Source organism: Rhagoletis zephyria, unplaced genomic scaffold (assembly GCF_001687245.7).
Source record: "Rhagoletis zephyria isolate East Lansing unplaced genomic scaffold, Rhagoletis_zephyria_1.1 Rzeph_scaffold_15491, whole genome shotgun sequence".
Taxonomy (NCBI): domain Eukaryota; kingdom Metazoa; phylum Arthropoda; class Insecta; order Diptera; family Tephritidae; genus Rhagoletis; species Rhagoletis zephyria.
In genome coordinates, this window is record NW_016172558.1 from 1 (window position 1) to 12,945 (window position 12,945).

A 12,945-nucleotide genomic window follows, 5' to 3' on the forward strand; every position below is an offset into this window, starting at 1 on the left:
ACGTACGAGGGCAAACTGATAAGTGCATTCGCAAAAAATAAAAAAAAAAATATAAAAAAAAATTTCATATTTTATGATAAACTACTAAACAAAAAGTTTTCAGCACTCTCAAAATTTAAATTTACTTGGCTATAAAATCGTATATATCTATAAAATTTTCGCGCCTTATACGTACGAGGGCAAACTGATAAGTACATTCGCTAAAAATTAAAAAAAAATAAAATAAATTTCATATTTTATGATAAACTACTAAACGAAAAGTTTTCAGCACTCTCAAAATTTAAATTTACTTGGCTATAAAATCGTATATATCTATAAAATCTTTCCATCTCTGTTTGTTTAGATAAACAAAATTTTTTATAAATGCTAGTTAATCAAAATAAGGAATAAATTTGGCAACTTAATCAGTTTGTCTATTAATGAGGGCATTTATACACTTCAACTAATCACCCTAATAAATTTTCTTATCGAAGTAAGATAAGCAACTGACAGATGACCTGAAAAATTTTATTTTTCCCAATTTAAAGTCCGAGTTTATCAAGGATTTTCTGGAATGCTAATTTTCTTGGTCAAATCGGTCAAAAATTTTAATTTCATTGAACTACTTAAAGGTATGTATGTAATTATTCAAAGGGTAGAACTCTCAAATATCTAATTATTTTATATATACATATAGATTCTTTCATGGAGAATATACCACAAACGCACTATTCCAAAATTAATGAAACAATAAAAAAAATTGTTTACTAACGCCAAGGACACTCGACACTCGATATCGAACGTAACTCGAATCGAAATTTTATTTTGAGATCACAGCATTCGATAGCGAGTGTGCTTCGCTCATTTAAATTGTATTGTGGAGAAAACAGCTGCCATTTTGTTTCATTCGATTCGAATCGAGGGATGAGGCGATCACGAATGCCGCGATTCGGGCCCAGATCTTGCTTAACTTAAAATATTTCTTAACGTCGTTTATATCTGGGGCAATTCTCAGGAATTTCGAAATTTTTTGTGAATTTTTTTTTTTTTTGAAATCGCGAGCACATGTCTGAAATTTTTGGTATATGTTCCTTCAGCTGCTAGAATAAAAAATCCAACGTGGTGCAACGTTTTAAAGCAAACGCTGCATCGAAGAAGTTTCAACGCCGGAAGAAAGGTGATGTTGCTGCTGGCTTCGCTGATGTCTATTCGACTGATGCCCTCGGACGAATATACACAGTTCATCCACGACAAGACGTATGCTTCTATCTTCGCTTGCTTTTGGTGAACATTGGAGGCCCTATATCGTTCGATTCCTTGCGTACTGTGGATGGTGGGCGGTGCGTCACTTTTCGGCTACATGTCATCCCTCGAACCCGACCGCATTTTGGGACAAATAGAAGGACGAAATGGCTGACGACATTTTGCACAGAGTTCGCTCGACAACTACGAATTTCGACCTCGAAAGGAATGACGAGATGCGCAACGAAGCGTTAGTTCTGTTCGAAGACATGTGCGGCAGTCTGCTGTCGACATTGGGAATTCCAGCGCCAAATCGTTCGCTGCACAATGCATTCAATCGCGAATTGCAACGAGAGCAAGATTATGATCAAGATGAGCTGGCCGAAAGGGTGCGAAGAAATGTGACGCTGTTGAATGCCGAGCAGAAGAACGTGTACGATTCGCTGATGAAAATTGTTGACGATGGAACGGGAGACATTTACTTTCTCGATGCTCCCGGTGGAACAGGCAACAATTTGGTCAAGATCTCAAATTGCGTTGGCTGTTGCACCCTCTGGCATTGCTGCCTCATTGTTGGAATTCGGTCGTACTGCACATTCTGCTTTTAAGCTGCCGATGAATCTTCTCACGGTTGACCAGCCGACGTGAACAACGACCAAGAATTCGGCGACAGCGAAATTGATGCGAGAATGCAAAATCATCATTTGGGATGAATGCACTATGGCGCATAAACGAGCTTTGGAGGCAGTTGACCATTGGTGAATGGGCAATACTAGCAGCGAAGAATAAGGATGTCGATAGCTTGAATTATTCAAAGTCAAATCGCTGGAGAACTGCATTCGTACAAATCCGTTGACAGCGTGGCCGACGAGGATGAAGCGACCAACTATCCGACGGAATTTTCAAACTCGCTTGATGTGCCAGGAACTCCGCCGCATAATTTACAGCTGAAGGTGGGATCGATCATAATCATGTCGCGGAATCTGAATCACCCGAAATTGAGCAACGGTATGCGATTGTCCGTCAAGAAAGTGATGAGCAATGTGAATTAAGCGACGATCATCAAAGGAAAACTTAAAGAAGAGGAAGTTTTTATCCCACGAATTCCGATTACTCCAACTGATCTTCCATTCCAATTCAAGCGGGTTCAGTTCAATAAATCGCAAGGCCAATCGTTGGAAGTCTGTGGGATTAATCTCGAATTTCCCTGTTTTTCGCACGGTCAGCTGTACGTTGCCTGTCCGCGTGTTGGCAAACCGTCTTCGTTGTTTGTTTTTGCGCCGGAGAACAAATCGAAAAACATTGTTTACCAAATCGCTCTCTACTGATTTCGATTGCATTCAAATAAATCACATTAAAATTTTAAATATCTGTGCTTCATTATCACTCTGGAGTTTATCTGAACAGGGGAATTGAAAATCATGGAATCTTGTCTTGAGCTATTAAAATCTTTTAAAGAAGCCGGACAGGAACTAAGCCGCTCTGAAACCCTCATATCATGCGCGATTAAGCGATATGTATAAAAAATTACACACAGCTCATCCTAGACCTAGAGTAAGAATAACGATAAAAAATCAAAATAATAATGTTTGTTTTTTCATACACTATCGTGCGCAATTTTATTGTTTCATTGATTTTTATGTAAATTACTATTTGCTTTATGCATCTCTGTATCGTACTAATTATAATGATTGAGCGTTTATAACTCTTTGGGGGTTACTTGTCATAATGTTATCTTATTTTATACTATTCTTTTAGGTTCTTGCTTTAATGTTTGAATTTTGGGAAGTTACACTTAGTATACAAAGACAATGGCAAAAGCTTTTTCTTAAAATTTCAGACCTTTTACTCAATTTGTTCAAATAAATTTAAGTGAGGGGTATGAAATTTTAAGTAAAAGCAATTGCTTTGTTTTTATGTATACGGCCCAATATAATTTTGTTGATAATTAATACGTTGAAGCTTTATTAAGACTATTAAATTTGAATAAATAAAGATATATTTGATAGATCCTTTGATTCCGTTTAAAAATAACTAGCGTTATATTATTGCATTTGAATATTTATAATTTTGCATATTTTTCATTTCTTAATTTTTTCAAAGATTTTGAACAATTATTTTGTGGGTACGAGTACAAATTACAAAGGGGCATGACATATACTACATATTTTTATGTTATTGAATACTTCTCACAGACGCGCCACGTATTGTATCACACAAATTCAAATGAACAATTTTCTAACATCAATCAAGTACCAATTTTGATGGACAAATTACAATAAAACAGTTGACACGTTTGAAGAGAACATAATAATGGGAGCATGGGAATATTTTGTTTCATATTTTTTGTTACTTTTAAACAACTAAAACTAAATTATAACTATTGGTAATGAGAGGAACGAAAACTGTACCAAAATCACTTTGCTTGCGTGATTTTCATTCTCCTTTTTTCTAGGTTGCTTTTTCGTTATCCTCTTATTGTAATTACTTTGCAATCATTCCCTTTTGCGTTTGCACATCAGAAAATAATTAAATTAACAACTAAGAATTACGCAACTTTACACTTTACACAGCAAACGGTGGCTGTGTTAGCTGATCTGCACCCGGTTCTAGTCAATTGATCTGCAGCGGCTTCGCTTGTTCCCACGTGAAACCGTCACGTCCAAAGTGTCCATAAGTACTTGTGCGCTGGTAGATTGGCTGTCTCAGTTTCAAGTCTCTGTTGGGAGAAAAAGCGAAAATATTAATTCAAAAATATATTATTATGCTTATGCGTATGTACACATTTCACTACAATCTAAACTCACTTGACAATCATGCCCGGCCGCAAATCGAAATTACGCTTAACAATGTCAAGCAATTCTTTTTGTGTCTTATGTGAGGTGCCATAATCGAAGACTGTAATGGAAAGTGGTTCGGCCAGGCCGATGGCATATGAGACCTGCACCAAGCAACGCCTACAAAGTCCCGCCTTCACCAGCGATTTGGCAACCCAGCGCGCAGCATATGCGGCCGATCTGTCTACTTTAGTAAAGTCTTTGCCCGAAAATGCGCCACCCCCATGGGCGCCCCAACCGCCATAAGTATCGACGATAATTTTACGCCCGGTCAAACCTGCATCACCCATTGGACCGCCAATGACGAACAATCCACATGGATTTATATGCACAATTGTGTTGGCATCGAAATATTTGGCTGGAATGACTTCTTTGATGACCTTATTCATGACCTCCTTGCGCAAGTCCTCCAAGCTAATCTTTTCCGAATGCTGCATGGAAACGACAATGGTGTGTACGCGCTTTGGCACAGCAGCGCCCTGATTGAAAAGGTACTCGCAAGTGACCTGCCGAACAAATAGGTAAAAATTAGATTAAAATTACAATGTGATACCAATTTTTAAATGCAGGCATGTACATTTGTAGAGTCTAGAGAATATACGCACCTGTGTCTTTGAATCGGGACGCGCCCAACTGAATTCGCCTGAGCGTCGAAGTTCTGCCAATTTCTGATTTAATTTGTGTGCCAAAACAACAGTCAATGGCATGCATTCTTCGGTCTCATCGGTGGCGTAACCAAACATGATGCCCTGCAAACATTAAACATTAGTAAAATTTTACATACATATGTACATACTTATGTATAAACATGCAAAAGAAGCGCAAAGAGCGTGAAAAACAATTAAAAAGCGAAGCATTCAATAAATAAACTCATTTGTTAGTAAGCAAGCAACAACAACAAAGCATANCTGGTAGATTGGCTGTCTCAGTTTCAAGTCTCTGTTGGGAGAAAAAGCGAAAATATTAATTCAAAAATATATTATTATGCTTATGCGTATGTACACATTTCACTACAATCTAAACTCACTTGACAATCATGCCCGGCCGCAAATCGAAATTACGCTTAACAATGTCAAGCAATTCTTTTTGTGTCTTATGTGAGGTGCCATAATCGAAGACTGTAATGGAAAGTGGTTCGGCCAGGCCGATGGCATATGAGACCTGCACCAAGCAACGCCTACAAAGTCCCGCCTTCACCAGCGATTTGGCAACCCAGCGCGCAGCATATGCGGCCGATCTGTCTACTTTAGTAAAGTCTTTGCCCGAAAATGCGCCACCCCCATGGGCGCCCCAACCGCCATAAGTATCGACGATAATTTTACGCCCGGTCAAACCTGCATCACCCATTGGACCGCCAATGACGAACAATCCACATGGATTTATATGCACAATTGTGTTGGCATCGAAATATTTGGCTGGAATGACTTCTTTGATGACCTTATTCATGACCTCCTTGCGCAAGTCCTCCAAGCTAATCTTTTCCGAATGCTGCATGGAAACGACAATGGTGTGTACGCGTTTTGGCACAGCTGCGCCCTGATTGAAAAGGTACTCGCAAGTGACCTGCCGAACAAATAGGTAAAAATTAGATTAAAATTACAATGTGATACCAATTTTTAAATACAGGCATGCACATTTGTAGAGTCTAGAGAATATACGCACCTGTGTCTTTGAATCGGGACGCGCCCAACTGAATTCGCCTGAGCGACGAAGTTCTGCCAATTTCTGATTTAATTTGTGTGCCAAAACAACAGTCAATGGCATGCATTCTTCGGTCTCATCGGTGGCGTAACCAAACATGATGCCCTGCAAACATTAAACATTAGTAAAATTTTACATACATATGTACATACTTATGTATAAACATGCAAAAGAAGCGCAAAGAGCGTGAAAAACAATTAAAAAGCGAAGCATTCAANTGTACAATGTACTTATGTATAAACATGCAAAAGAAGCGCAAAGAGCGTGAAAAACAATTAAAAAGCGAAGCATTCAATAAATAAACTCATTTGTTAGTAAGCAAGCAACAACAACAAAGCATATAATGGTTTTAGTCACATAATGAGCTATATGAGGCTTTACAAGAAGTCAGAGATTCGAAAATGTTCGCTAAATTTTGGCCAAATACGTAGAAAATCTAATATCAAATCAAAAATGTTCAACAAAATGCNCAATGGTTTTAGTGACATAATGAGCTATATGAGGCTTTACAAGAAGTCAGAGATTCGAAAATGTTCGCTAAATTTTGACCAAATACGTAGAAAATCTAATATCAAATCAAAAATGTTCAACAAAATGCTAAATGGTTTGCGAAATTTACGACTTTACAAAATTAAATGCAATCACCGTGTCCGTGCACCAATGCTAAACTATGTAAATATTCCCGAAGCGTGTACATGTAAGTGTATAAAAATAGTAAAGGAGGCCAGTTGTTCGCTGTAAGATTCTAAGAACAGCTTAAAAATTTGTTTAAAGTTATTTTCATTTGAAAAAAAAAAGTTTTTACAGCCAAACAACCAACCCCGCTATGAACAAAAAAGCATATTTCATTCATACAAAATTACGTACTATTTGTACATATGTATGAATTTGTGTGTGTGTGTGTGTGTGTATGGTTGTGCATCTGCTGCATAAAATGACTATGCACTACAATTTTGTTGCATTTTTTAGCAAAAAATACGTATGCAAATTTACATGTAGAAAAATCAAGTTCGATTGCTACTTTTTTGTTAAAATACAATAGAAAAAAAACGTAAAAAAAAATTTAAGCAACAGCATTGAAAAATTATTCGTTAACACGTTCACACCTGATCTCCGGCACCGATTTCTTCATCGGCACGATTTATATGCACTCCAGCAGCGATTTCCGGCGATTGTTGGTCCAATGCTAACAAAACGTTGCACGTTTTATAGTCAAAGCCTGGGATTTTTATTTNAAAATTTACATGTAGAAAAATCAAGTTCAATTGCTACTTTTTTGTTAAAATACAATAGAAAAAAAAACGTAAAAAAAAATTTAAGCAACAGCATTGAAAAATTATTCGTTAACACGTTCACACCTGATCTCCGGCACCGATTTCTTCATCGGCACGATTTATATGCACTCCAGCAGCGATTTCCGGCGATTGTTGGTCCAATGCTAACAAAACGTTGCACGTTTTATAGTCAAAGCCTGGGATTTTTATTTCGTATAAAATTTAGGGTTTTTTTTTTGGTTTTGAAAAGAAAAGAGAGAAATGCATACAAAATAGAAATAATTGTAAGTATGATTGATGATTTTTTTTCTTTCATTGAGTATGCTATAAATTAGACGAAGATTTCAGAACATAAGCACGATCGTTGGAGGCAACTTTATAACAATTTCCATTAATTTAATAGCACAAGAATTTTTTTTAAATAAAATTAATTACATACATATACATATGTATATACATATGTATTACAAAATTTTTTCTTTAATGTGTATTGCCAACGTAGCATTCTTTATCTGCCACTCCCACGCCAGCAGATAATCGCTATGCTTTATATAAATGAATGCAAATGTGGATTTTAAGCAAAAAAAATACATAGCATTCGATGGCAATTTCTTAAACGAAACATTCGTTTGTCGAGCCTTTTGTGTGAAAATATTGTTGAATTTCAACATTAAATAAATTTTTTTACTAAACTTTTGTTACAATCGCAGCTCAAGTCACAATTATGATTAGTTAATATGTAGTTAAATAGTAAATGGGAATTCAACAAAGTAGGGACTATAGAAAAAAATTGCAAAGTCAAGGCTAGACGTTTTATTAAAAAAGTCTCCAGAATCTCAAAGAAAATTAATTTTTGTTTTGGAATTGCACTATCATTGATTTCATTGCTCTAAAAAGGAACAATTTACAAATCAAAAGTGCAAGAATCTTTTTTTATTCTTTCAGAACCGGTTTTAATCGAAGGTTTCTCCAAATTAACCTCTAAATAAAAATCAACTTTTGCCATTTTGTTTTTATTTTTGGTATTTTTTTTTTTAGTTAATAGTGGAGTTAATAAAAGCTTAATGAATAGTTTAGAAATACTAAACAAAATTCCTAAAACTACACAGAAATTCCTTAGCAATAGATCTTTGGAAAAATGTTTCCCTTTGGCTCATATTCATATTATAGTAGCCACAATCGAGGAAAGCGGCCAACTTGTTGAACTTAATGGTTACAAATCGGCTGATCATTCCCACTACAGTTGGGTCTACGCCCAGGGACTGTCACTTTTTGAGATTATTTTATGCTGTTATAACAGCAAAAAACATTGATCAAGTCAAACCCGCGGTAGACGAGTATTTGATGACGCGTACAGACATCTGCGACTGACAACTAGACCTGAGTTGATTCCGGACGTGTATTGTGGTTGGATTGGAAGCGTGTGGTATTTAATTAATTACCACCTTTTTCAGTTTTTCGTCAATAAAGACATGTTATATAATGGATTAAGTACTATTAAAAGACCTACATAAGTCTTAGTCTGTACTACTAGAAAAATAGTAATAATAAATAATTGTAATATGTTGAACTGTTATTTGGTAAATTTAGATTATTTTCGTTATATTACACCAAAATTGCTAAAAGAAGAAAAGTAAATTTTCAAAAGATCTCAGTTATTGCTATTAGGAGAGTCTGTTGTTGTTGTTGTAGCGGTTACAGCAACCCCGCCTAGATCGGCTAGTCTCTCAGTCGTTGTCGTCAAGCTCAACTAACGGGAGATCCAAGAAGCGTGCAGCCTCTATAGGGTCTGTCCACAGAGACAGAGGCGTCAGTTGAGTGCGGGTTTGTGGGTAGAGTCTGGTAATATATGGTGGCCTATAATTACATTTGCGTTGTTATTAAAAGTAAAAAATATATATATATTGATATTTATTTTATTGTTACTGAAATCAACGCCTAATAGCTCAATTTGCCTATATGTTCATCATTAATATCAATGCAATCGGCACTAATTGGCATTTTTTTAGAAAATATTATAAAAAACATAGATAATCAGCAAGAGCCTCAATACAGGTCACAGAGTATTTTGCTTTTCTTATAAAGTTTTAAATTTATCATTTAGTACCTCTTGCATTGATGACTGTGATATTTTACAAAGATATATGTATGGAAATAAAATTAATATGGGTATTCATGGAAAAGCGTAAATGCCTCGTAGCCGCGTAAACCTCGTAAATAAGCAGATTTTCGATACAAAATAAAATTTACTAGGTTTACATGGTTAAGAGGCATTTACGCGTTTAGATGAATAACCCTAATAATAATGTGGTATGTATGTAAGGAATTTCCCCAGCGAATTGGACAACACAACATTAACCCAGATGAAAGCAAGGCGCTTCCATGCAATTTTCGGTGTTAAACCCCCGAGTTGGAAACGTGCTCTTATATTTAGATTTTTGTTTTTTAATATATAGGCCCATAAAATAAGATGAACGGACTTGGTGTACTTGATGGACACTTTGCGCAGCTAGATCCGCGCTGCCAGCAATATATATGTATATATATATTTTTTTTTGTATATTATGCTCTTAACTTTTGTAATAAAAATTTTCGATATAGACATGCATTATTTTTTGCCCTTCATGAAATTATTTTCTACGCAATATCTTTCTCTCTTTCTTCTTATTGTCATTTCTTGTAATGAACAGTATGTATGATAGGCCAGCCAGTTAAACAACAACAAAACAAATTCCGTTTTTAGGATTATTTATTGGTTAATTTCCAATACCTGATCACCAGCGCCTAAATCTTCTTCTTCACGATCGACGTGAACACCATTGGCAATATCGGGCGACTGTTGCTCGAGCGCAACAAGTAAATTACATGTTTTCCAATCGAAACCTTGAGAAGTTGTGGAATTAATAGAATTTTTTTTTCAATATTTATTTACTGTTTTTGGTCTAAGAGTCTTAACCATTTTTTTTTTGGCGTGGGAATTAAATTTTTTTTTTTTTACTATGGCAAGAAAATTTCGTTCAACCCTTCCAAAATTTAGAAACTATTAACTCACCTTTCGATGAGTCGTCGTAGCCAATGTGTTTGATTGTGTCGCGCACAACCTTTTGATAATCAATCACAGCTTGCGATGTAATTTCGCCGCATAGTAAGATCATGCCTGTCTTGGCAACGGTTTCTGCAAAAAATTAAATGGAAATACATTAAACTCATAAAATCAGTAAGCTGGGAAGCAAGTGTATTTGTTGCTATACTGGTGTAAATACATACATATGTATGTACATACATATGTAGTAATAAATAAAGTCAGTACATTTATAGATACGCAAGTAGTTTTAAAAATGGTTTCACATTCACATTTGTAAATATTTACAAGATATGTTGGCGTCGCGTAGTGGAATTACAAACGCTGCCGTAAAAAAGTACCACGTTTATGCTCTTTCTGCTCCGCTCTAAACTTTTAAGCTATGTTTGATTTCGAGAAGATCATTTTACACATATACATACATACATACAAACAAGTCACAGCGAACAAAAATTAATTTTAGCGTCACCTAAGTTTAAACAATGCGTAAAAAGCAAATGATAAAGATTTAACTTGTACTTGTTTATTTTCGCTTTGCCGCCAGAAAACTTTGCGCACGCGTGAATGTTCGCGACACCATATAAACACTCTTAGGGCCGTTTTCTCAAGTAGCCTGTAACTTTAAAGTTCACTTTATATTTAAAGGTTGCATTAAAATTTGTGATTGTGCCTAAAGTAGAGCATTTTGTTATCAGTTTGAAATTGGTTTACAACCAAGAAAGATACATACGTCATAAACCGATAATAGAAATGCTTAACTTTAGACATAGCTTTACTTTTAATCCAACCTTTAAATATAAAGTGAGCTTTAAAGTNGTGGAAATGATTCTAATGATGGCGTTGCAGCAATAACCAACCCCCAATGCCTAATCTCTTGAGGCCTCACACGAGTCTGTCATTCATTTTAATGTTCGAATGTGGATAGCAGCTGTTACTCGACCACCACACAGTTGGATTTTGTGACTAGTTTATTTGTTTACTATATATAGCAATATCAGATATCTTGGAAAGTAAACATAGTGTAAATACTCGAATGCGTAAAATAAAATATTCTGATTTTAGGCGGGCTAAAGGGATTGATTTGAAAGTATAAACTTAGAGGACTTATCTAGAGCGGTGTGGCTTACAAAAGCTTAAGCTGTACATTTTAAACGTTTTGCTCAATATGGAACTCTGTATGACAGGTAGTTTGTGCACACTTACTTACACTCGACGGGCTCAATTTTCTGTATTGCACACTTGGTATTTCCTTACACCCTAAGCAAGTTCTAATATCTCTGGAATAAATAAATTAACAATTGAATAAACAATTTAGCGGCGCGCACTGGAAGGCAATTCTCAAAACTTTTTTTTTTTCAAATTTTTGTGTGCAGGAAAAATAATTACACCAGCAGATTTATAACAAAGTACTACATCTCGTGTATATATATTGGGCTTCTAACCAAGTTTATGTGTATTATTGAACTATATTTTTTTAATATTTTAGGATAATCTTGGTATAGAAAACATTAATCTAGCGAAAGGTAATGTGTTTGTGATTGTTTTATAACCTTTTATCAATATTTAATTTCATCGGTTTACTGAGAAACCAAGTTTAGACAGTGTTGCAAAAGCTTTGATTTTTTTCTCCCTTCCTGATTTCTTCTCTGACTGTGTTTGCGCGTATCGCGAGGAAGACCTCAGTCTCTGTAAGAGTTGAGGATGCTGCCTTTCTGGTTTAGCTGCATACATACACGAATATATTTCAATTCGTTTGAAAAAACAACGAAAGATTAGAAATTGGAAATAAAAGCCTTACATCTTTCTTAATGGTGCGCTTAGACAAAATATTTGAGACTAACCTTCATTTTAATAACGAAAATTTAAAGAAACTTTTGTTTACATATTTAACCGACTGCAAAAAAAAGGAGAAGGTTATTAATTCATCGAAATATTTGTTTGTTTCTTACGTATGTATGTAACCGGATAATTTTGAATCAGGTATGTCATTTTCCATTATTCTTTTTTTATCGGAAAGGTGGTACCTCAAGGGAGGCCCCATACTAATTTGATTTATTTAGTTCAGTTCATTGTGTATTGCAAATAATTAATTTCAATTCACTAATAGTTCAAACAACAGCATCAAAAAAAGAGACTTGAATGTGCTCACCAGTAGCAGCTAAACTATTTGTGTTCGTCTACTAGAAAAAAAAAATATTGCGCTATTTCGCTTCAACCAATTAAAATACAATAATAACTTATACAAATTTTTAAAAATATTTCAAATCATTACCGCATGCTACTTTGGCGTTGGGATCCTGCTTCAAGTGTGCATCCAAAATAGCGTCACTGATTTGATCACACATTTTATCTAAAAATAGAAAATAAGAGCAATGAAAATAGTGAAATTATAGGTACATATACTGTGTAGGTATTCTGTAGGTGATTTTTAAATTTACATACTACATACATATGTATGTATGTATGTATTTATGTGTGCAAATGCATATACATATATACTTAAAATACATATATGTATAGTGTGTTTATAGACACTAACAAAAACTAATAAACTAGCTTAAGGAAAGATAGATTGACCTAGAGATACTCATCAGCTGCTTAATGTAGACAATATATACATAAAATAATTTCAAAGTATCTACCTAAAAACAAGCCCACCCCAATAGCAAATGAAATGAGAAAGTTTGTTTTGTTGACAATCGTCTAGCTGTGGGATAAAACATTTTAAGAATTTCGGCGTTTTCACAATTTCCGGTAACACATTTTTCTATGCCCTATATGTGCAGTTGTCCACAAAATAATAGGAGTGCGATATTTTGACCAGTTTTGG

At 35.1% G+C, this 12,945-nt stretch overlaps 1 protein-coding gene across 2 annotated transcripts; it reads right to left on the reverse strand.

The window, feature by feature from the left end:
- Nucleotides 1–3,231: 3,231 nt before the first annotated feature.
- On the reverse strand, nucleotides 3,232–12,462 carry LOC108379050 (S-adenosylmethionine synthase). 2 transcript variants are annotated; one of them, XM_017635368.1, is made up of 6 exons: nucleotides 12,388–12,462; nucleotides 10,086–10,208; nucleotides 7,118–7,230; nucleotides 5,721–5,864; nucleotides 5,086–5,621; nucleotides 3,232–3,940 (listed from the first exon to the last, which is right to left on the reverse strand). In XM_017635368.1, exons 1-6 carry the CDS (start codon nucleotides 12,458–12,460, stop codon nucleotides 3,835–3,837), a joined length of 1,095 nt encoding a protein of 364 aa, XP_017490857.1. In that variant the 5' UTR covers nucleotides 12,461–12,462; the 3' UTR covers nucleotides 3,232–3,834. The 2 variants fall into 2 exon arrangements, with proteins under 2 accessions (XP_017490857.1, XP_017490858.1); XM_017635369.1 differs by lacking the exon at nucleotides 7,118–7,230 and adding an exon at nucleotides 9,804–9,916.
- Between the last annotated feature and the right edge of the window lie 483 nt (nucleotides 12,463–12,945).

Bases quoted from the DNA above. Each gene is read 5' to 3' on its own strand.
- LOC108379050 (XM_017635368.1), bottom strand. From the start codon at position 12,460: ATGTGTGATCAAATCAGTGACGCTATTTTGGATGCACACTTGAAGCAG. The intron at 7,231-10,085 runs GTGAGTTAATAG...TAAAAATCCCAG, and splicing joins CTACGACGACTCATCGAAAG to GCTTTGACTATAAAACGTGC. The intron at 5,622-5,720 runs GTGCGTATATTC...TTTGTTCGGCAG, and splicing joins GTCCCGATTCAAAGACACAG to GTCACTTGCGAGTACCTTTT.